This window comes from Macrobrachium nipponense, chromosome 43, assembly GCF_015104395.2.
Source record: "Macrobrachium nipponense isolate FS-2020 chromosome 43, ASM1510439v2, whole genome shotgun sequence".
In the NCBI taxonomy this organism is placed as follows: domain Eukaryota; kingdom Metazoa; phylum Arthropoda; class Malacostraca; order Decapoda; family Palaemonidae; genus Macrobrachium; species Macrobrachium nipponense.
Window position 1 is genome coordinate 46656860 of NC_061104.1, and position 26328 is coordinate 46683187.

The following is a 26328-nucleotide window of genomic DNA, read 5'->3' on the forward strand; positions in this document are numbered from 1 at the left end:
AACCGATTAGAAGCCATATAAATGAAAGAGAGAGAGAGAGAGAGAGAGAGAGAGAGAGAGAGAGAGAGAGAGAGAGAGATTAGCGGCCTCATAAAAAAGGTGGAAATAGGACTACCACCAGACATACAAAATGGGAATACGATCAGCAACTACATCAATGGGGAATAGGATTAGCAGCCACATACACGGAGAAAAGATTAGTAGCCAAATAAACAATGAATAGGATTAGCTGTCACAAAAACAGAGGATAGCATTAGCAGTCACATAACCGGGGTATAGGATAAACAGCCATATTAGCTGGGACTATGACTCAAAGTCTTATAAATGGCGGGGAGGGGGAGGGGGCGGGGATAAGACTATCTGCCACGTATATGATGATAGATTAACACATATGAAAGGAAAATGGGGATTAGCAAATACATAAATGGGGAATAGGATAAACAGCCATATTTGCGGAGACTAGGATTCAGTCTCATAAATTGTGGGGTGCGGGATAGGACTAGCAGGCACGTATATGGCGAATGGGGATAACAGCCATATGGAAGGATAATGGGGATTAGCAGTCACATAAATGGGGAACAGGATTGGCAACCATATAAACGGGAAATATGATTAGCAGGCACAAAAACTGGAAGATAAAAAGTACCAACATAAATGAGAAAATTATCAGCATCCACTCTCATGGAACGAAAGTCAAACGGCTGGAATACATAGAGTTTCTCCATGGTCAATAGGCCTATTAAGAGGGCTAACGTCCCATGAGTGGAAGCGGTTTTAAATGCAGGTGAACGGAAGCTTATTTATCCTCACGCGCTGTGAGCCAGGTTAATTTTGAAAAATATATTGTTTGTTTGTTTTGTTTGTGTGGTGCTTTTACGTTGCATGGAACCAGTGGTTATTCAGCAACGGGACCAACGGCTTTACGTGACTTCCGAACCACGTCGAGAGTGAACTTCTATCACCAGAAATACACATCTCTCACTCCTCAATGGAATGGCTGAGAATCAAACCCGCGATCACCGAGGTGGCACGCCTACACCATACCAACCACGCCACTTTTGAAAAATATACTACACTGTAAACTGTAAACCAGTTTACAGTCGTATCCTTGAGCGGCCTCCTGTTTAATTTTGTGCTCCAAGGGTAGGTATGTAAAGATTCAGTACCATCTTACAAGGGGTATTGTCACAAAGACGGTCTCGCCCATCACTTAACAATGGAAGAGGATATGAAAATTATTATATCAAAACGCAAGTCTATTATCCACCTGAACAAGGGACCATGTCTGCATGCTTAAAGATAATGACAATACCTTCTCTCGTTGGCATTGCCCTCTTGGAAGGTTCAAAGGAAGAGAGTCCATATATTTTCACAATGAGACCACTAAATTCACTTCTTGCATAAAAGGTAAGTATATTTTAGTTTTACCAGACCACTGAGCTGATTAACAGCTCTCCTAGGGCTGGCCCGAAGGATTAGATATTTTTACTTGACTAGGAACCAATTGATTACCTAGCAACGGGACCTACAGCTTATTGTAGGATCCGAACCACATTATATCGAGAAATGAATTTCTATCACCAGAAATAAATTCCTCTGGTTCCGCGTTGGCCGAGCCGAGAATCGAACTCGGACCACTGGCTTAGTAGCCGAGAGCGAAATCCACTCGGCCAACGTGGAACTACTTCTCGCATAACTCGGCTTTCTTTCTCTTATCAAGCTTCTCCAAATAATAACAGCTAACTTTCTTTTTATTAAACGTCGCGGAATGATGACAGCTAACATGATCTTATCAATCTTCGCGGAATAATAAGAGCTTACTTTCTTTGATCAGTCTTCACGGAATAACAACAGCTTACTTTGTCTTATCAAACTTCGCGGAATAGCAGCAGCTTACTTTCTCCTTTTAGCCCTCAGTGATAATAAGGCTGCTTTCTCTTTTTAGTATGTTTGATGATTGGAGGGTGGATGATCAGCATACCAATTTGCAGCCCTCTAGCCTCGGCAGTTTCTAAGATCTGATGGCAGACAGATTAAGTGCGGACGGACAGACAAATCGCCATCTTCATAATTCCCTTTTACAGAAAACTAAAAAATTCTGAGGACAACACCGACCATCACCTAAAGAACAATATAACCCAACACCGCATCTCAATTAAAACCCATCCACCCTTTCCCACCCTACCCCATCTCACCCCTCCTCCCAAAAATCATAACAGATAAAAAAAAAGGACAAACTCACAAAATAAACTGAAATCGAAGAAGGCTGTTGTTGTCTTCTGCTGATGATCCTCGTAAGCAGATTTCGAAAGTCAAAATGCTCTCAATTACAAAAGAAATCAGGCAAAAAACTCCGTCAACAGGGATTCATAACAGTTGGAAACTTAATACCTGCCTCCTTCGACACAGGATTTAATCAAGTGAAATCTCTCGATAAAGGAAAGTTTCGGCTCAAAGGATTTCATCTGTTAAGACTTTTCGAGTCTTTTTTAAAATCGCATGAGAGGAGAGCGAGAGAGCTCACAAACACACTGGCTGAGGCGGGGGGTGGAGCGGGGCCTCGTTTTGAGAGAGAGAGAGAGAGAGAGAGAGAGAGAGAGAGAGAGAGAGGAGGGAATGGTATGGAAAACAAGGACACAATCAACACAGTATACAAATGAAAACTCATCTTGATAAAGTTTACTTCAATAGGTTAGGTTAGGTTTGATTAGGTTTGGTTTGGTTGGGTTGGGTTAGTTTGGGTTGGTTGGGTTAGTTAGGTTGGGTTGGGTTGGGTTGGGTTGGGTTAGCTTGGGTTGGTTGGGTTGGGTTAGGTTATGCTTGGTTTGGTTGAGTTGGGTTTGTTTGGGTTAGTTTAGGTTAGGTTAAGTTGAGTTGGGTTAGGTTAGATTAGGTTGGGTTGGGATAGGTTGGGTTGGTTTGGTTTGATTTGGTTTGGTTGGGTTGGGTAGGGTTGGGTTGGGCTAGGTTAGGTTGGGTTTGGGTGGGTTAGGTTAAGTTGGGTTGTGCTAGGTTAGGTTAGGTTAGGTTTGGTTTAGGTGGGTTGGGTTAGGTTGGGTTGGGTTGGGTTGGGTTGGGTTGGGCTAGGTTGGGGTGGGTTAGTTTAGGTTAGGTTTGGTTGGGTTGGGTTGAGCTAGGTTAGTTTAGGTTGGGCTAGGTTAGGTTAGGTTCGGTTTGAGTAGTAGGTTATTTTAGGTTAGGTTGGGTTGGGATAGGTTAGGTTAGGTTAGATTGGGTTGGGCTAGGTTAGGTTAGGTTAGGTTTGGTTAGATTGGGTTGGGCTAGGTTAGGTTAGGTTGGGTTGGGAGAGGTTAGGTTAGGTCAAATGATTACTATATCCAAACACAATCAACCCCCCGAAACTAGCATTGAACCCTGCTACCCTGACGTCATTGGCAACGGATCACACCGAGACCTGAGTGGCTAACAGAGAAGGATTCTAGGGCCGACAGAATTCCCAGAATTCCTTCTTTTATATTCCTGTGAAATTATGGGGCTATGAACCAATATGCAGTTAATGTACCTCGATGTCGCATTTCTCAGCTCCAGACGTCCCCAGTGCTTCACACTGTTGGACTTCAGAACAGATTCCTTGAGGATGTGGAGCAATTGGAACTTCTGAAGTTCAAGCGAAGATGCAAGGCATTACTACCCTAACACTGTATTTTATAAACAATCACCTCTTTCTGTAATGAAGAAAAATATTACGAAACATTTAATAAAAAATAATTTGTTCAATATAGGACAACATGGTTTCGTACCCGGAAAAAGTACACAAACTCAACTGTTAGTCCACCGTGGGAACATATACAAAAATATGAAAAGCGGAAATGAAACAGATGTGGTTTATCTAGACTTTGCAAAAGCTTTTGACAAGGTAGACCATAATATATTAGCGAAGAAAATTAGAAAACACAATATCGTGGATAAAGTAGGAAGATGGTTAAAAGAATTTTTACACAACAGAAAACAGATAGTTATTTCAAACGATGAGAAATCGGATGAAGCCAAGGTAATATCCGGTGTGCCACAAGGTACGGTGTTAGCTGCATTACTGTTTGTTATTATGATTGCAGACATAGACAGTAATGTTAAGGACTCGGTAGTGAGTAGTTTCGCCGATGACACAAGAATAAGTAGAGAAATTACTTGTGATGAAGATAGGAATGTGCTACAAAGAGACCTTAACAAAGTATATGATTGGGCAGAGGTAAATAAGATGGTATTTAACTCTGATAAATTTGAATCAATAAATTACGGAGACAGAGAAAGGCTAGCTAATGCATAGGGTAGGGACCTAATAATGAGACCAATCACAAATAAGGAAGCAGTTAAAGAACCTTGGTGCGATGATGAATAGGAACATGTTATGCAATGATCAAATAGCAATTCTATTGGCAAAATGTAAAGCAAAAATGGGAATGTTGTTACGGCACTTCAAAACCAGAAAAGCTGAACACATGATTATGCTTTATAAAACATATGTTCGTAGTCCACATGAATATTGCAATATGATATGGTACCCACACTATCAAAAGGATATTGCACAAATAGAGAGTGTACAAAGGTCCTTTACAGCTAGAATAGAAGAAGTTGAGGATCTTGACTACTGGGAAAGACTACAATCCTTAAAATTATTATCAAAAAGGAGTCCTAAAAAGGAGAAGAGAACGATACATGATAATTCAGGCATGGAAACAAATAGAAGGAATAGCCGAAAACATCATGGAGCTAAAAATATCAGAAAGAGCAAGCAGAGGTAGATTAATAGTGCCCAAAACTATACCAGGAAAAATAAGGAAAAGCACACAGGACATTAATCCACTACGCACCAGCATCGATAATGCAGAGTCTATTCAATGCGTTGCCAGCTCATCTTGAGGAAAATATATCAGGAGTGAGCGTAGATGTGTTTAGGAATAAGCTCGACAAATATCTAAACTGCATCCCAGACCATCCAAGATTGGAAGATGCAAAATACACCGGAAGATGTACTAGCAACATTAGAGGCGCCTCACACTGAGGGACCCTGGGTCAACCCGAACAAGATGTAAGGTCTGTAAGGTCTGTAAGGTCTGTAAGGTCTCTTTCTTGTAGCGAGCTTTTATCTGAGAGAGAGAGTGAGAGAGAGAGCTTATAATAATAATAATAATAATAATATTTCGGAAGGAGACCCTCTCGTAGACATGTTTTGTTAAAAATAACTGCTGCTTCAGCACTATTAACCTTATAATAATAATAGAATAATATAATAATAATAATAATAATAATAATAATAATAATAATAATATAATAATATTCCAGCGGACATGCCAATGAATATAATTTTTCATAAGTTCGTATTCAGAATTTCCCCAAAGGAGCAGATGTATGTATTCCAAAAACATAAGCTTTGGTTCCTAAAGTTTTCTTGGTAAAAAGTAACTCTCAAGACAAAGACTTCCTGCACTTCATGTCTTATAAACGCTGGTTAAATAACCAAAATGAAAAAGATATATATATATATGCTTAAAAAATCACTGTAGATGCACGTGACTTCATAAATAAGCGAATACCACAGTAAAATGATAGTCAGAAATCCAAGCGCTTTCGTCTTTACTCAGACATGTCTGAGTAAAGACGAAAGCGATATATATATATCATATATATATATATATATATATATATATATATATATATATTATATATATATATATTGTCATGCCGAGATCCAGCTTAACTGATATTGCCTTACGGGCATCTCAGGAGGCAGGAGCCCGTGCTGGCATAAAGCCATGTTTAAATCATCCACACAAACCACAAATAATGTCACCAACAAAGTGCTTATAAATTTCTCCAAGCGTAAATCAGCTGTCTTTTCCTCACATAATCTGATGTCATTCCCTTTTTCATTTTTTTTCTAACCTTTCCTGAAATTAAGAGCTTAACAAGCATCTTGGCGCACGAATTTGTCAGAGTGCCATCTCTCTCTCTCTCTCTCTCTCTCTCTCTCTCTCTCTCTCTCTCTCTCTCTCCGCTTTTCTGGTCTTATTATTTGCACGATCAATTATGAGTGAGAGCGAGAATTGGAAAATTCTCTCTCTCTCTCTCTCTCTCTCTCTCTCTCTCTTCTTTTCAGACACAATTATTTACACGATTAATTGTGAGCGAGAGTCAGAATAACGACATTCTCTCTCTCTCTCTCTCTCTCTCTCTCTTCTTTTCTGGTCCACTTGCACGATTAACTGTGAAGAAGAGTGGTAATAAGAAAATGTCCCCCGCCCCTCTCTCTCTCTCTCTCTCTCTCTCTCTCTCCTCTTTTCTGGCCCAATTATTTGCACGATTAATTATGAAGAAGAGTGGGAATAGGAAAATCCCCCCCCCCCCCCCACTCTCTCTCTCTCTCTCTCTTTTGCAGCGGACAGCGGCGTCCCACCTCGAGTTAAAATATGGCTTTCCTCAAACACCTCCTGAAGGAGGAATTATCCGAAATGAAGACTTTACGACTCGAGACCATCCGGTAACGCCCAAAACCCAGACGAAGGACTACTGGTGTTCGGGCCCCGGGGTCTACTCTCGGCGTCTCTCCCCGTCAGGAGGAGGAGAGAAGGAGAGGAGGAGGAGGAGGAGGAGGAGGAGGAGGAGGAGGAGGAGGAGGAGGACTTCTTAAGTGGGAAAATGGGATAGGTACAGAAGTAACCCAAGGGAGCAACAATCTGGCGTAGGGAGGTAGTTAGGGAGGGAGAGAGAGGGAGGGAGGAAGGAAGGAGGAGGAGGAGGAGGAGGAGGAGGAGGAGGAGGAGGGGGAGGAAAGAACAACTTCGACCCTCCCCGAGGCCTGGACGATGGGTCTTCCTAGGAATCACCTCGTTAGGGAGCCAATTGTCGGTTTGTTTTGAACAGAAATAACTTGTTCTCTACTCTCTCTCTCTCTCTCTCATTGTTTATTGAGAATCAGAGAAGAATAGAGGTTTATTCTTAGTTGGAAACGCATAAATTTTGATTTACGATTTACTGGAAAATAAAATGGATTTGCAATTTTACTGAAATGAAATGTACTGCGCAACAATAGCAGTATTTTGTTTTGACACATGATTTCGTGGGTATAAAGAACCTCTTATTTAACAGTTATAAAACCTTAAACAAGACAACCCAGAGCAATTTCATCTGAGATTAGGTAAGAATGATTAAAATACCAATGTTACTTCGAACGTAACAAGGACAGTCATTACAAACATAATGTATCATAATATACACGGAAATGATAAGTAAGAAAACCAAGCGAGTACGGATTCGAACAAGAGTGTACATAAGATGTAAGAGAGAGAGAGAGAGAGAGAGAGCGCGGGATTAGAGAGAGAGAGAGAGAGAGAGAGAGAGAGAGAGAGAGAGAGAGACGCACCGCATATTGAGGAATCATGGAGCTAATAAGTCTTGGAGGAAAGTGGAAAGTTTCCCTTGGGAGAGAAGAAAGCAGGAAGGAAGATTGGAAAAGGACTGCTGTGGGGGGGGGGGGGGGGGGGGAGGGGAGGAGGAGGAGGAGGATGTCCCGGCACACCAGCGATTCCACCCTGCCAAATGCGAGCAGCAACAAAATGAGTTACATTACCGAAGGTGGAAAAGTTCTCTCTCTCTCTCGGCCGAGAAAAACTTTCCCCTGCCGGCGACCAGATTGGAAGCGGGTTATTCCCCCCAAAGTTTCTATTGCTTTTAATCTGGTTAATTTACTTGACTGATCGCGCGAGCGATTCTTGTAATCGGAGGTTTTGCCCTGGCCTCTCCCGGCCAACTTTCCCACTTATTGTATGATGAGGAGCGATATCGGAAAGGACAATACCTCCTGGTTCCCTTTACTCTCTCTCTCTCTCTCTCTCTCTCTCTCTCTCTCTCTCTCTCTCCTCTCGAGGAGGGCGTTTCTCTCCAAGAAGGCAAAAAGCAGTACTGCAGTTAGTTGCTGGCTCACAGATACTATTTTTATCTCCGTGGAGGTATGCAATCTCCATTAAGATACGAAAAAAATACAAAGATAAAATACAAAGATAAAAAGGAAGACTATGGAGAAAGGACTTGATTAGCTCGACATTCATCATAAGAAAGGGACAATACAACCTTGACAATCAACGTTTCATATACAAAACATCTATTATCGATTTGCTCAATAACAAAAGAGATTTGAAAAACATTACTAATGGAACATTAAAGAGATACATGGCGCTTATCAAGTCAGTCAGATAATTTTCCAAAGAAACTTACGTACAATCGGTTGGCGATTCATTAAGACATATTTTAAGAACATCAATGCCACACTTATATAGAGAACATTTCTTTTCACCTTCCCACGTTTTAAAGACGAAATTGTTTGCTAATTCGAAAGAAAATTATACTATTACGAAAGTTGGTGATTTACGAAGACATCTCTTAATAACATTGCTCATCAATGCTGCAATTATAGACACATTTCTCCTTTCCATTTTTTCAAGACGAATCATTATTACTCATCATCAAAAGGCACACTTCAAAAAGATGCCATCTTCCCTCATTGACAATCGCACGCTTTGACAAGACGTGATCCAACCCCCAGCTTACTTGGGACGTGCAAGATTTTCCACAGACGCACAAGTTGTAAGCATTCCTAACTTGACGTAAATTAAACGTGGTAAGATCTACGGTCAAATAGATCCTTGTTTCACGAACAAAAATTAATAAAATAGGCTATATTTTTATTAAAAAAAATAAGCTATATTTTATTAAAATATTTTTTCTGTACTGTTTAACATACACATTATTTATTTTTTACATTCTCATTCTAATAAATAGATCATAAATATCCTATGCTAAAATTCCTGTATCTTTAACTCAACACGAAACACCCTTTTCAGGCCTTTTTAGGCTCTTCCATAGACCTTTCCTAATCCCCCAACAACAACAACAACAACAGCAACAATAACAACATCAAAGTAGTTTGAAGGATTACTCCCCGAGTGAGCGAAAATGCGTTCCGCTATTCATTCATCAGTGACAGCACTTCTTGAAAGCATGTTACACACAAATACTATTTAACAATCACAGTCTTGACAAGCAGAGATGGTGCCAAAATCTGCCTATTAATGTACCGTTCAAAATGTCACTCATATTTTCAATACATTTTTTTCATTTCGTTTCATTTCCATTATGCATTTTTGGAGGTCATCATTTTGGTCAATCAGGTGGGCCACATTTTCGTGAATCACATTTCACATCGTTATATAAAAGTCTGTAGTTTTTCTTTCTTTCTTAAAAGTCTGTAGTTTTTTTTTTTTTTTTTTTTTTTTTTTTTTTTTTTAATAAAACTTCTTTTTAATAGCTTTAAATTTGTAGTCTGTCCTTGTTACTTCTCGGCTTCATTTGCCTTTATTAAATAAAGTTTCTCGAGTATCTTGACTACGTACTTCTTAACATTAAAGCAACCTATCTTGAATGACCTTACGTAACTGAAGTTGCCTTCGATGAGATAACTAGCGGAGTGATTATGCTTCATATGTTTTATAACCTTTGCTCAGAATAAATGTTAATGTGACTTAAATTTGAGTATTGTAATATTCCACAAATATAAGTGGCAAACATAAGATGCCACTTCTTAATATTAATTTTTGATAAACAGTTCCAATAATGTCCTCCACTATTCCCTAATATGAACCATCCTATTCTTCATTAGGAAGAATCCCTACCAGGTGAGTCCTCCTAATAAAGTAAGATTAACCTTATGCTAAGGATTAAGGAATTCATATGGCAAATCCTACCTTAAGGAACTGACGGACTAATTCATTTAGATAATAATTCGTTTATAAACGCCAGGAGAATTCAAATGATCAATTCTATTTGATGGGTTGATGAATTTGAATGATCAATCCCTGGTAGCATTCTGTTTTTCAAGTTGGGTTGTAGCTTGGCTTGTAATAATAATAATATAATAATAAAAATTGTTTTAATTAAGAACAATAAAAATCTTCATCATCAATACTGATTAACACGAAACATAAACAAGGAATAATACTTACACAGGAAACCACTCGATTTTTACAGCTTTTGGATGCAACAGCAGAGAGATCGGCTTGGCCAGTTATCCCTCACTGAAGCAATGGTTGAATACTAAACTCTTATAGGTCAAACATCGGTAAAAGCCGATTCGAAATAAAACTCCATTTTCCAATAACATCGTTCAAATAATCGTCAGTAACAAAAACTTGACTTGCAAAGAAAAATGATGAAGATAAAAAGCCCAACCGCCCCTTTAAAAAAAAAAGTATCGTCGAAAAAAATAATGTAGGTAATAATTCCGACACTGCCAAGAAAAATAATGAAAATAAAAAGCTGAAAAAAATACGACAAAAATAATGCATTTAATGATTCCGGAAATGACTAAAAAAAAAAACATGCTAAAAATACATTCCAGAAAAAATAATGCAGGTAATAATTCGGAACTGCCATGAAAAATAATAAAAAAAAAAACTAAAATAATTACGACAAAAAAAAAAGCATTTGATAATTCCAGAACTGCCTATAAAAATAAGAAAAAAAACAAGTTAAAAAAACACCCTCCCGGACGAAAAAAAATAATGAAGGTAATAATTGGGACTGGAACTGTCATGAAAAATAAAAAAATAATAAAGATAAAAGAAATATTCCCCCTGCAAAAAAAATAATGCAGGTAATAATTATGGAACTGCCATGAAAAAATAATAAAAAAAGATAGAAAAAAACCTTCCCCCAACAAAACAATAATGCATATAATAATTCCGGAACTGCCAAGAAAAATAAATAAAAAACAAGCTAAAAGAAACATTCCCGACGACAAAAATAATATAGGTAATAATTATGGAACTGCCATGAAAAAAATAATAAAAAAAAGCTAAAAAAACATTCCCCCCCAAAAAAAATTATGCAGGTGATAATTCCGGAACTGCCAACAAAAATAATAAAAAAAAAGCTAAAAAAAACATGCCCCCCCAAAAAAATAATGCAGGTAATAATTATGGAACTACCAAGAAAAAATAAAAAAGCTATAAAAACATTCCCTCCCAAAAAAATAATGCAGGTAATAATTATGGAACTACCAAGAAAAAATAAAAAAGCTATAAAAACATTCCCTCCCAAAAAAATAATGCAGGTAATAATGCCGGAACTACCAAGAAAAATGATAAATAATAAATAAAATAAAACCACATCCCGACGGAAAAAAATAATGCAGGTAAAAATTATGGAACTGCCATAAAAAAATAATAAAAAAAGCTAAATAAAAATAAATTCCCGACGAAAAAATCAATGCAGGTAATAATTCCGGAACTGCCAAGAAAAATATTGAAAAAAAAAAAAAAAACGACGACAAAAATAATGCAGGTTATAATTATGGGTAATTCTAAAGAATAGTTGCGCGCGGATTGCAAGGAACGTAACTGCGAATACGACGTCCACTAGGGATTGGGGCGTCCAATGTATTCCGCCTTGTTTAGTACTGGCCCCTGGCGGTTAATTACAGTCGTCCGAATAAATATTACTTGAAATTCTTGTTCAGGAGGTAAAACTGCATAGAAAAACCGCAACTGCCATAGTCTAGGCCGCCGTGGAATAGTAATATAGATCTACCTAATTATGGATCTGCCATAAAAAATAATAATAAAAAAAAAATTCCCCTTCCCCCCGAAAAACAATGCAGGTAATAATTCGAGAGCGGCAGCCACAATGCAACCATTGCCACTGATTAAACGCCTTGCATACCGGATGCCACAAATCTTCCCCAATGTCTCCCAGAGGCCTAATGCTGGCAGAGGACTCGCGGGGGCGGGGAGGGGGGAGGGGGCGTTATATCCAATGGCGCACTTTGCGTCAGGGGTGGAAAAAAAAAAAACCTGCATAGCCAAGGTCCATATATCCTCCTCTAACAATATTATCTCCACATTCGATGAGGTCGGAGGCGTTCCAGGTTCCAAGCACCGATTAGGGAATTAGTGGCCAAGTTGGCTAATCATGCTCGTGGGCAGTTATCAAGTTGGTACGACTTGGCAGTTGGTATAATCATCAAGTTTGTCCGACTTGGCAGTTGGTAAGATCATCAAGTTGGTACGACTTAGTGGTTAAGAGTTCATATGGTTAATCTTGCTTGTGGGCAGTTATTAAGTTGGTACGACTTAGTGGTTAAGAGTTCATATGGTTAATCTTGCTTGTGGGCAGTTATTAAGTTGGTACGACTCAGCGGTTGGTATAATTATCAAGTTGGTACGACTTAGTGGTTAAGAGTTCATATGGTTAATCTTGCTTGTGGGCAGTTATTAAGCTGGTACGACTCAGCGGTTGGTATAATCATCAAGTTGGTACGACTTGGCAGTTAGTACGATCATCAAATTAGTACGACTTGGAAGTTGGTACGATCATCAAATTGGTACGACTTGGAAGTTGGTACGACTTAGTAGTTAAGAGCTTGTATGGTTAATCTTGCTTGTGGGCACTTATCAAGTTGGTACGACTTAGTGGTCGGTAGCAATCATCAAGTTGGTAAGACTTAGTGGTCGGTAGTAATCATTAAGTTGGTACGACTCAATGGTTGGCACAGTCATCAAGTTGATATATATATGTATACTATATACATATATATATATATATATATATATATATATATATATATATATATATATATATATTCCAATACGTAATAGGGTTCGGTAAGGAAGGTAACACGAATTTAAAATTGCTTCAGAGGCCTTGTCAACGTACAATAACACAGCCTCCTTATTGCGTGGCCAGTCTCAATAAACGCTAAACCTTGGACCTTGAATAATGACCCTGACCACAGCCTCAAGCGACATGAAACGAGGGAGATCCTGCAAACACTCCATCTTTTAAACCAATAACCAGTTTTGATATCAACTACATGAGGAACTCTCCTTATTGCATGCAAAGTAATAAAAGTTCCTTATGACAGAAACTAATGTAAACTGAAAGTAATATCCAACAAGTAAGAGACGAGTTTTCTGTATGAGCCGCGGCCCATGAAGCTTTCAGCCACTACCCATTGGTGGCCCGTCCTATAGCGTTACAAGACGCACGATTATGGCTAAGTTCAACCTTGAATAAAATAAAAACTACCGTGGCTAGAGGGCTGCAATTTGGTATGTTTGATGATTGGAGGGTGGATGATCAACATACCAATTTGCAGCCCTCTAGCCTCAGTAGTTTTTAAGATCTGTGGGCGGACAGACAAAGGCGGCGCAATGGTTTTCTATTACAGAAAACTAGAATCCAAGTCTTAATATTAATAATATAGCACTCATAACTAGAGTAGTTTGTAGCTGTCAAATTTAATATTCTACGTAGAATAAAAATCACACTTTTCTTGCATAAAAACGACGGAAGTATATAAATAAACAATAAAAAAATCCGTCAAAATAGTCAGCTGAACTCTTCAGTCTTTCATATATAACAGGACTGACCGTAGTTACTCATCACTGCTTTTATATATCGTGAGCATTATTAGTGAAGGCAATTGAAGTATTATTAGCATCCCAAAGCCCATATCCAAATTATGATCTCGTTAATTCCTGCAAAGAAAGATGCTGTACAAATAGACAACAGGTTACAAACCCAAATTAGCTATTAATAACTACATGCTCGAAATTATACCGGTATTATAAATCAGGTATAAATAACTACACGTTCGAAATTATACCGGAATTGCACACACAAACAAACAGACACAAAGAGAGAGAGAGAGAGAGAGAGAGAGAGAGAGAGAGAGAGAGAGAGAGAGAGAGAGAGAGAGAGAGGAATATTTAATCCACATCTACCATAGCGCTTCAGAGTTTAACAAGAGCACATAAAAATGATTCATAAAAAAATGTATATTTGCCTCAAAAATCACAAGAATTCTATGAATGGCCGAATAATTCCCAGCAGTGTAATATGCCAAGCTAGCGCCCTTAGTCGTAAGCACAAAATGCATATTGCCACCCATTCTTTTTTTTTTTTTTTTTTTTTTTTTTTTTTGCAAAAATATAGAATAGAATACAACTTACAATTTAAGCCAAAGGACAAGTGCTGGGACTTATGATGTCATTCAGTGCTGAGAGGGAAACTGACAGCAAAAGGTTTGAAAGGTGTAACAGGAGGAAAACCTCAAAGCAGTTGCACTATGAAGCAATTGGAAAGTAACATGGAAAAAGGAATATGAAAGGAGGTACAGTAAAAGAAATGAAAGGGCTTGCAGCTAGGGCTCTAAGGATGCAGAAATATAAATAAATGTGATTAAAGCAGTAATAAAGAAAGTTTCCAGAAGTATTCCAAAGGTGAATCCCCTGGAGGGTGTCACCCAGTGAACGATTTCACCCTTCCTATTCAGCTTTGTACATCAACTCTTCACCCATCTTTTTTAACATACTCCCATACAGCGAATACAAAAGTTTTATTGGCCTCGTTCATTCGGTACCAGGTAATAAAACACAAAACAGACGATCGAGCAAATTGGATTAAAAAAGGAAGGGGGGGGGGCTATGGGGGGGAGGTTTATGGGAGGGGAATGTGAAAACGAGGAATGGGGGAGGAACTAAAAATTTTGATAAAAATCTTCATTTTCAGTTAAAATATTTAAGCAGAGAACCATTCACGCAAAACGGACACAAATGAATATGAAAATGTAATAAATGTCTGAGAGAGAGAGAGAGAGAGAGAGAGAGAGAGAGAGAAATCAAAATCTGTGGTAGTCTTCTAAAATGAAAATCAATGAACATACTAAAAATAACTTTCTGATAGATTGTTGAACAACACCATTTTGGTTACTTCATAGAAGACCCTTTTCATATATTCTATGCTTTTGTTCAAATCGAACTTCTAACTTCCACCTAGACATTCATAGCCTTTCCTTTTTTATTTTATTTTTATGGTGTTTTTACGTTGCATGGAACCAGTGGTTATTCAGCAAGGGTCCCAAGGCTTTACGTGAACTTCTATCACCAGAAATACACATCTCTCACACCTCAATGGAATGCCCGAGAATTGAACTTGCGGCCACCGAGGTGGCTGGCCAAGACCATACCGATCACGCCACTGAGGTGCTAATTTTGGAGTATATTAATGCATTTTCATTTCTTAATATCAAAAGTAATAATTTTTCATTTTTTAAAAATAGTTTCTGGATGCAAATGAGTCAATCTCTTTTTCTTTTTCGTCTAAGTTTCTGGTAAATATAAAACGAAATATTGGTAACTGACGAACAACAACAACAACAACAACGAGAGAAAATATTTTTAATAATTATTTTATTAATGTAACATACAAACGAATTATATTGAAAGTTAGAAAATACAAATGAAAAAAGTAAAATATATATATTATGAATGATTTATGAAAGGAAATACAAATGAAAATAGTGAAAAATAAATATTTTGGAAAAAATAAAATAAAATGAAATTGATAATAATAATAATAATAATAATAATAATAATAATAATAATAATAATAATAATAATAATAATAATAATAATAATAATAATAATAAAGAAAAAGGTTTTTAAGACCATTCATTCTGAGTAAACTGAGAAAAATTGCCAAAAAAATTAGTTGGAGGGTGAACACTGTACTGCAAGGGGCAGTACGGGGAAGGATGGGGGGGGCGGTGCAAGTTGGGGTAGATAGTTCAATTAAACCTTTCATTCCCAAAGCAATTTCCCATTTAACTCCTGAGAGAGAGAGAGAGAGAGAGAGAGAGAGAGAGAGAGAGAGAGACGAGAGAATCTTCATGCATTTGCTTTGATGGCGGCCATGATGATGCTTTGGCCTACTCTTGTTACTTTCATTAAGTGAAACCTGAACATGACACTAACTCCCCCCCCCACGGCCCCCTCCCCAAACCCCACCACCTCACCGACCGCCCTACACATCGCCCCTCTCGTCTCTCGATCATGATTACAGATCACCTGATACTCATTAAGATGCTTGCGGTAACATATACCCACTGAGAGAGAGAGAGAGAGAGAGAGAGAGAGAGAGAGCACATATATGAAAGTTAACCGGTATAATATTAAGAGCGGGCGTATAAATGCTTCACATTCAAATCTATATATATATATATATATATATATATATATATATATATATATATATATATATATATATATATATATATGTATAACTGAATCACGACAGTTTGGAACGTGATAAATCCATAAATAAAAAGGTAAAAGCCACGAAGGAAAAGTAAACAACGGAGTTGCCGCAAGATCTTTCGACGTTCAACGTCCTTTACTTAGCAGATAAAATGACTTACATGAGGAATTGACAGTACAGGAAAGCTCGTATAGCTGACAGATAGGGATTATAAGGAGATTAGTACCTAGAATCCGGCACATCTGGAGAAAGAGTAACCTTTCCAAACAAGCATAAACATGGGTGCAATTTAAAAAACAAAAAGATTAAGTCAATCTGCTCAGACAAAAGGTACAAGACAATTAAAGGATAATATAGGGTGACAGCTATTCAGAACTTTGGTAAACAAAAACTTATTCATAATACATATTCACAATATATTATCCTTTAATTGTCTTGTCCTTGTGTCTGAGCAGATTGACTTAATCTTTTTGTTTTTTTAAATTGTACCCATGTTTATGCTTGTTTGGAAAAGGTTACTCTTTCTCCAGATGTGCCGGATTCTAGGTACTAATCTCCTTATAATCCCTATCTTTCAGCTATACGAGCTTTCCTGTACTGTCAATTCCTCATGTAAGTCAGTTATCTGCTAAGTAAAGGACGTTGAACGTCGATAGATCTCGCGGAAACTCCGTTGTTTATTTTCCCTTTGTGGCTAATACCTTTTATATATATATATATATATATATATATATATATATATATATATATATATATATATATATATATATATATATATATATATATATATATATATATTATACAAACACATTAATGCATTATATATGTAATATATACACGATGTATGTTGTTATGATTGTGTGTGTGTGTGTGTCACACACACACACACACACACACACACAAACAAAGGGTGAGGTTTGGACCTTAATATCAACCCTCTCTGCTCTCTCCTTCTGCCGCTAATCCCATTCATTCAGAAGAGGATAGAGTCTGAAGGAATTGGCGGAAGGGATTAGCTCCTCTGAAAGGGTAAACGAAGACATGAGAACAAAACTGAGTAAATAATTACTGTACATAATCAAGAGACCGATAGATAGATGGATAGATAGAGAAATAGATGAATAAAAATGATACTGTACAATACAAGGCACTTTAGGATCTGAAATATTTTGGGGAGAAACAACATTCACTCAAACTTCCAGTTAAGGTCTCTGCAAATTTTTTGGAGAACTATCGAGATGGCTTGTTTGTCTGTCCGTCCGCACTTTTCTGTCCGCCCTCAGATCTTAAGTACCGAGGCTAGAGGGCTGCAAATTGGTGTGTCGATCATCCACCCTCCAATCATCAAACATCCCAAAATGCAGCCCTCTAGCCTCAGTGGATTTTATTTTATTTAAGGTTAAAGTTAGCTGTGATCGTGCGTCTGACAACCAAGAACACACGCCACCACCTGGCTGTGGCTGAACGTTTCACAGGCCGTAGCTGAGAGTTTAAGGAGCCCTAGCTGAGGTTTCATGCAGGGAACTTGTTTTCCTGTGCTTTGAATATTTGAAAATATCACGTGACAAACAAATGATAAAAGTCATGACTAGTCTAAATAATGTGTCTTGTCTACTTAATGTATTTTCAGCACTGATTCTGACTTTCGGTCAGAATCAAAGAGCTGAAGATGCTGAAGAAGCAACAGGACCAACGGCTTTACGTGACTTCCGTACCACGTCGAGAGTGAACTTCTATCACCAGAAATACACATCTCTCACACCTCAATGAAATGCCCGAGAATCGCACTCGCGGCCACCGAGGTGGCAGGTCAAGACCATAGTGCTTGGGTTACGTCCATTGGTCTCAGGCATCGCCCTTCTGTCTATGTGTAATCAAGAAATCATCAGGTTTGGATTGCAATTGTCTGGAATTGCGTCTCTGTTTATTCAAGACAATCTAAGGTTACTGAAAACAACATAAGGCTTTGAAGGAGCCTTCCTTCCAAGTCCTTCAAGAAACAGGCGATTTGCATTGCGTAACAAAGTTAGTCATATTTTCAAGCAGTGATTATGTCAACGCTACTTAGGAAGAGCAAAATACACACAAACAAACAACATAAGTTATTCAAACGTCCACCATCGATTTTATAGACCTATGTAGAAAAACAAATAGTCCTGGAAGTTCAGTAGACCTATGTGGACAAGCAAATAGTCCTCGGAGATTAATAGACCATTGCGGAAAAACAAATGGTTCTAGAAGAGCAAAAGACTTATGTGGAAAAACGAACAGTTCTGGAAGATCAATAGACCTATCATACAAATCTCGAAGATCAATAGACCTATGCGGAAAATCTAATAGTTTGGGAAGTTAAAAAACTTACATAAAAAACCATATACAGTGCTCGAAGATCAATAGACCTATGTGGAAAAACATACAGTCCTCGAGGATCAAAGGTACTGGAACCAACTGAAAAACTGGTCTGAAATTTATACATTGGTCTCTTCTCAATTCTGTTTCCCTTTCTACCACTGGAGGACCCCCACCCACCACCACCACCCAACTGCCACAGTTAGCCCCCCCCCCCCCCCTCACCTTTGCTCACAGTGAAAGAGGCAAGATTCAATTCACCAAATTCACAACTCCCCTACAAAACTTTTCCCTCAATCAATCTGACCGGAGCGATGCTGCCATGCATAACATTAAAACAAATTTCATCGAGCTTTTGAAGTCCTCCCTTTGATAACTCTGGCCCAATAAACTATGAGACCGAGTTGGTGGCAAAAGCTGATGAACTGAAAATGATAAACATCTATGTCCCAATATTTTTCCTCCGTCAAAAATAACACGAAAATAACATTTCAGCGAAGGACAGATTGACGTGATCGCGATATTCGTTAATTATATCTGTTCTGTCCTGTGAATGAGGTGCAAATCAAAACACAGAGACTCATGCTTTTATTGCAAATGCAAAGGACGACTTGGCATTTCTCTTAAGCTCTTGTCCAGCTTGGCCTTATGATAACAATATATATTTACCAAATTATCATCAATCCAACTTCCACCATCATTGGGCATGTTCAGTGTATTACCATCCTTGGATGAATTTCTACGGTTTAGGCCGACTCAGAAACTACTTCAGACCTCAATTAACCCTTTGGTATAAGCGCGTCAAAAACATGCTATGAAAAATGGCTTGGCCTTCCACTCCAGTTTAATTCAATAAGAAATCAAGCCTTATTTACTCTATAAGTTAAAGTCTATAAGGACGAGTGCCCTGGTCTTTGGGGAAAGGACTGGCTCGAATCTACAGCAACATTAGTAGGTCTTTGGGAAAGACTGACTCGAATCTATCCCCCCCCCCAAAGGGCAACAGCAGTAGGTCTTTGGGGAAGACTGTGACTCGATCCTATCCAGCAACAATCAGTAGGTCTTTGGGTAAGACTGGCTTCGCATCTTACTAGCAAACATCCAGTAGGTTTTTGGGAAGGACTGGTTTTAATCATACAGCACAAAAATTAGTTACGGTTTTTGGAAAGAACCTGGCTCAATTCTACAGCAAACAGCAGTACTCTTTGGAAGGGAAACTGGCTCCGATATACAGCAGCAGCAGTAGTGCTTGGAAGGACTGGCTCAATCACAGCAAACAAAGCAGTAGGTCTTTGGAAGACTGGCTCGGATCATACAGCAATAGCAGTAGGTCTTTGGAAGACTGGTCCGATTCTAACAGCCAACCAGCAGTAGGTCTTTGGAAGACTGACTCCGAATCTACAGCAAACAGCAGTAGGTCTTTGGAAGACTGGCTCGATCTACAGCAACAGCAAGTAGGTCTTTGGAATGACTGGTTTAATCTTACCAGCAACATTAGTAGGTTTTTGGATAAGACTGCTTCAAATCTACAGCAACAAAGCAGTAGGTCTTTGCGGAAGACGGCTCGGAATCTTTACAGCAGCAGCCAGTAGTCTTTGGAAGACTGGCTCAATCTTTAACAAAGCAGGTAAGGTCTTTGGAAAACTGGCGTCAATCTACAGGCAACAGCAGTAGGTCTTTGGAAGAAAAAAAAACCTGGCTCAATCTACAGCAACAGCAGTAGGTCTTTGGAAGACTGGCTCGATCTACAGCAGCAGCAGTAGGTCTTTGGAAGACTGGCTCGATCACAGCACAGCAGTAGACTGGCGTCTGGTTGGAAGGACTGGCTCAATCTACAGCAGCAGCAGTAGGTCTTTGGAAGACTGGCTCAAATCTACAGCAACAGCATAGGCTGGAAGATGGTCAATCTCAGCAACAGCAAGTAGGTCTTTGGAAGGACTCGATCTACAGCAGCAGCAGTAGGTCTTTGGAAGACTGGCTCAATTCGATCTACAGCTAGCAGCAGTAGGTCTTTGGAAGACTGGCTCAATCTACAGCAGAGCAGAGGTCTTTGGAAGACTGCTAAATCACAGCAACAGCAGTAGGTCTGGAAGACTGGCTCAAATCTACAGCAAGCAGCAGTAGGTAATGGAGACTGCTCAATCTACAGCAAACAGCAGTAGGTCTTTGGAGACGGCTCGATCTACAGCAGCAGCAGTACTAGGTCTATCTAAATTAAAGTCCTGCTTGCCTTGGTCTTTTAGACTTAAAATCAATAAGGGGCAGGGGTTAAGCTGTCTTCAAGTTTCAACACGTCTATTTAAGCTTTTTGGAGTAGGTGTTCTCAAATGTCTCAAGCTTGTCTAAATGTTTTCAGTCTAAGTCTAATCAAGCTTTACTCATGATTGGCCTTGTTCTATTCCATATATCATGGAGACTTCATAGACTCTAGATTTGGCGAGTTTGATCCCTTAAAAAGTGCACTTCAATTTCCTTTGGTCCCTAAAAACAGATTCCCTAAAATAAAAGGAGCTCCAGTTGTCCTTGGTCCCTTAAAAAGATAGCTTAAATTGTTTTTGATCCCTTAAAGGAGAGCTACAGTTGTCTTGATACCTTAAAGGAGAGCTTCAATTTGCTTTGATCCCTGATAAGTGAGCTCAATTTTTATTTGTCCCTAAAAATAAGAGCTTCAATTGCTTTTGGTCCTTTAAAAAGAGAACTTCAATTGTCTTTGATCCCTTCAATAGAGAAATTCACTTGTTTTGTATCCCGTAACAAGAGAACTTCAGTTGTCTTTGATCCGTTAAAAAGACAACTTTAATTGTCTTTGATCGCTTAAAAAGACAACTTTAATTGTCTTTGATCCCTTAAAAAGACAACTTTAATTGACCTTGATCCCTTAAAAAGACAACTTTAATTGTCTTTGATCCCTTAAAAAGACAACTTTAATTGACCTTGATCGCTTAAAAAGACAACTTTAATTGCCTATGAGCCCTTAAAAAGACAACTTTAATTGTCTTTGATCCCTTAAAAAGACAACTTTAATTGTCTTTGATCCCTTAAAAAGACAACTTTAATTGTCTTTGATCCCTTAAAAAGACAACTTTAATTGTCTTTGAGCCCTTAAAAAGACAACTTTAATTGTCTTTGAGCCCTTAAAAAAAAGAACTTTACTTGTCTTTGATCCCTTAAAAAGACAACTTTAATTGTCTTTGATCCCTTAAAAAGACAACTTTAATTGTCTTTGATCCTTTAAAAAGACAACTTTAATTGTCCTTGATCCCTTAAAAGACAACTTTAATTGTCTTTTATATCCCTAAAAAAGACAACAACTTTAATTGACCTTGATCCCTTAAAAAGACAACTTTAATTTGACCTTGATCCCTTAAAAGAACAACTTTAATTGTCTATGAGCCCTTAAAAAGATGACAATCAATTGTTTTTGATCCCATAAAAAGACAACTTCAATTGTCTTTGATCCGTTAAAAAGACAACTTTAATTGTCTTTGATCCGTTAAAAAGACAACTTTAATTGTCTTTGAGCCCTTAAAAAGAGAGAGTCAATTGTTTTTGATCCCTTAAAAAGACAACTTTACTTGTCTTTGATCCCTAAAAAAGACAACTTTACTTGTCTTTGATCCCTTAAAACACAACTTTACTTGTCTTTGATCCCTTAAAACACAACTTTAATTGTCTTTGATCCCTTAAAACACAACTTTAATTGTCTTTGATCCCTTAAAAAGACAACTTTACTTTTTGTCTTTGATCCCTTAAAACACAACTTTAATTGTCTTTGATCCCTTAAAAAGAAAAAGACAACTTCAATTGTCCTTGATCCCTAAAAAGACAACTTTAGTTGTCTTTGATCCCTTAAAAAAACAACTTTAATTGTCTTGATCCCTTAAAGACAATTTCTTTACTTGTCTTTGGTCCCTTAAAACACAACTTTTAATTGTCTTTGATCCTTAAAACAAAAAGACAACTTTTATTGTCTTTGATCCCTTAGAAAAGACAGCTTTGTCTTTGAGCCCTTAAAAAGAGAGAGTCAGTTGTTTTGATCCCTTAAAAAGACAACTTCAATTGTCTTTGATCCCTTAAAAAGACAACTTTACTTGTCTTTGATCCCTTAAAACACAACTTTAGTTGTCTTTGATCGCTTAAAAAGACAACTTTAATTGTCTTTGATCCCTTAAAAAAGACAGCTTTGTCTTTGAGCCCTTAAAAAGATAGAATCAATTGTTTTTGATCCCTTAAAAAGACTACTTCAATTATCTTAGATCCCCTAAAAAGACAACCGCAATTGTCTTAGATCCCTTAAAAAGAATTTCAATTGTCTTTAGGCGAAAATGGTATACCTACCATTTACTGATGAGTAGTAAATTATGAGTAATTGTGGTTCAACATTAATCTACTCGGAATAGCCTGCGGGTATGACACTTATATCGAGCGCTAATTAATATGAACGTAATACTCGGTCATGATTAATATTATATCCCGCGGACAAATCATCAATCACATATTGAAAAATCAATCACTGTTCTCAATTTATTCAAATCAACGTCACGTTAATTTGATGTATTTTGTCAGTGTTTACATAAATAACCATGGGGCTTTCCTCAGGCTTTTTATCCACACACACACACACACACATACACACACGCACAGACACCCTATACAAATATCACCAAGCTTGGTTTCAAACACCACAGTCTTGTATGTTATTTTCTATTCAGTTATTAGGATATATCAAGAAAAAACATTTAGGAAATATTAAATTCTCAAAACCCAGGTTCGATGGCCCTAATTTTCATAACATGAAATTTGAACCACTCAATTTTTTTATATACTCGAACAAAATGTCTCAACTCTACGAAAAATGTAGCATCTTAAAGCATTCTAAAGACATGCATTTAAATAAGTTTGGGTTAAAGAAAATATCATCTACATTTTCTATTAAATAATAATAAGAATAGAATGAAGGAAAAAAATATTGCTCAATGACTCCATGAATACATAGAAGGAAAAATGTATAATCCTCAATGACCATGAGAATAAAACGAAGAAAAAATGAATAATTCTCAATGACCATAAGAATATAATGAAGAAAAAAATGAATAATCTCAATCACCATAAGAATAAAGTGAAGTTGAAAATTAATAATAATGAACATAATAAAATGAAGAACCCTAAAAAACCAAAAGATTAAATAAAGAAAAGATAAATAATTCTCAATGACCTTATGATTTAGATGAAGACAAATTAATAATCCTCAGTTATCATAAGGATAACACTGAAGCAAAACAACTAATCTCAATGACATCAAAAATCAAATAAAAAAGGATAATTTTCAAAGACCGCAAGAAATAGCGTGAAGAAAAAATTAGTAATCCTCAATGATCAAATAATAAAATGAAGGAAAAATGCATAACCCTTAATGATCATAAGTATAAAAGGAAGAAAAATTGAATAATCCTCAATGACCATAACAATAAAATGAAGAAAAAATTAATAATCTCAATTATCATAGCAATAAAATGAAGCAACAATTTAATAATCCTCAATGACCATAATAAAATGAAATGAAGAAAAACGACTAATCTCAATGACATTAGAAAATTGAATAAAAAGAAATTTCTCAAAGACTGCAAGTATAAAATGAAAAAAAAAAATAATCCGTAGTGACCAAAGAATAAAATTAAGAAAAAAAAATAATTCTCAATGACTAAAAGTAAGAAAATGAAGAAAAAATGAATAATCATCAATGACCAAAAACAAAAATAATAAAATGAAGATAAAAAAAATGAATACTCATCAAAGATCACAAGAACAAATTGAAAAGAGGATTTGATGTTTACACACAAACGCAATTTCCTATATGCTGGCGTTTTGCTAGTCACCTAACGAACTGTTGCCTTCCATCCCCCCCAACCCCCCACGCACCACTCACCCAACCAACCCTCCCCCCACCCCCCCTCCCAACCCCCACTCCCCTACTCAAAGCTATAAGATTACATTCAGCAAATTTTCCAACTCCCCCTAGGGAAACTTTTCCCTCAATCAATATGTCCAATGCGACGCCGCCATGCGTAACATTAAACAAATTACAGAGAATTTTCTAAGCCTTTCCTTGACAAACCAAGCCACCAATAAATGTGAGAGCGAGCATATTAAATATATATGTATAAATCAATTATTTATATATTATATATATATCAAAGTGTCCATAAAGTCCCAGTACCATTACAAGTATTTATGGCTTGTGATGGTACTGGGACTTTATGGACACACTGATATATATATTATATATATATATATATTATATATATATATATATGTACTATATATATATATATATATATATATATAGATATATATATATATATATATATATATATATAGTATAGATATATAGGTAACGGCAGCTGATGATGAACCGAAAGTTGATTGAAAGTTACAAAGTGAAAGTTACAAACATTGACATCTCTCAACTTTTACCCAGTTTTTTCCACTGATTATATCGCGATATTTTATCTGGCGTAGCTCCGTGTCTCACCAGCCTCCATATTCGATGACGGTCAGATTCGTAACTCGTGATGGATGGTCAGATCGCTGACTGAGGAATTAGTCAGTCAAAAATGCCAATAACAACATCCGGTGCCATCGTACAGCGTCGTAAACCGAGGAGACTGCGGTATTTGTAACCCTTGGTAGTTAGTCGACGGTGTTGCGCGTCAGCCACGGAGCGTGGTGATAGTAAATTGTTCTTGACACAAAACGCACACGTTTATAAATATACATACATATATATATATATATATATATATATATATATATATATATAGTATATATATACATATATATATTTATATATAAATAAATAATATATATATATATATATATATATATATATATTAAATGTATGTAATAGATTATATATATGCTATATATATATATATGTGTGTATGTATGTATGTATATAGTATACATATATCTATATATATATCTATATATATTACATACATATATATACGTATATTCATATATATATATATATAGTATATATATATATAGATATGTAAGTGTTTACATAATAAAAATATGGAATGTTAGTCCATATATATAAAAGTCTAAAACTAAAGAGGTCAACCAGATTGCTTGCAGGAATGTGATCAGACTAGAGACGCTAAAGATGACGTATACAATAAGTATGTAGGCTAAGTTGACATGCCGTCATCTGTGGTCATTCATTTGTTTTGAAAACAGTCCAAGCTCCCTGCTTGAGACAAACTACCCCGACCTATGATTCAAACGGCCTACGTGATCTGTAGCGTGTCTCATTTGATTGTGTGTTCGTATGAAACTATGTCATTTGTATGTATGTTCAATATGTTCGAACTACTGTCTGTTCCTTCATAACTTGTAACAGAGATGGTAGACAAGCAGAACAGTGTTAGCTATCGTCATTAGAAGACCTGTACCTCTTTACCTAAGCTTTATCATGTAGAGGAATAGGATTAGCCATCATCATTGGCAGAAGCGATCAAGCTATCGTTATTAGAAGACTTGTACAATCATATCTGATCTTCACCATGTAAAACTTCAGAAGAATATATAATTTTTTATACTTAGTGTTTTCTACAAGAAACCTCACCGAACCATGAGTTTAACACCTCGTCGTAAAAAAGATAATACCGACTTCGTAAGTGAATATACAAAACCCCAGACACTCCATTGAAGATGGAAGTGCAATACCAACCGACTTAGCGTAAGATTATCGCTAGTCTAACATTACCTCATAGGGCGCCTTATCATACAAGGCACAAGCCTTAATATTGGTGGCCAGCGGACCAGAAGAACCTCTACAACGTCCTACGAAGAAAAAACAGAATA

The 26328-nt window shown here is 37.1% G+C and overlaps 1 protein-coding gene across 1 annotated transcript in view; it reads left to right on the top strand.

The window, feature by feature from the left end:
* LOC135213913 (uncharacterized) overlaps positions 1-26328 on the top strand; it is a 95735-nt gene that overhangs the window by 4290 nt on the left and 65117 nt on the right. Inside the window, exon 2 of the mRNA XM_064248007.1 lies at positions 19649-19913. Coding sequence (XP_064104077.1) covers positions 19649-19913 — 265 coding nt within the window. The remainder of the gene's footprint in view (positions 1-19648; positions 19914-26328) is intronic.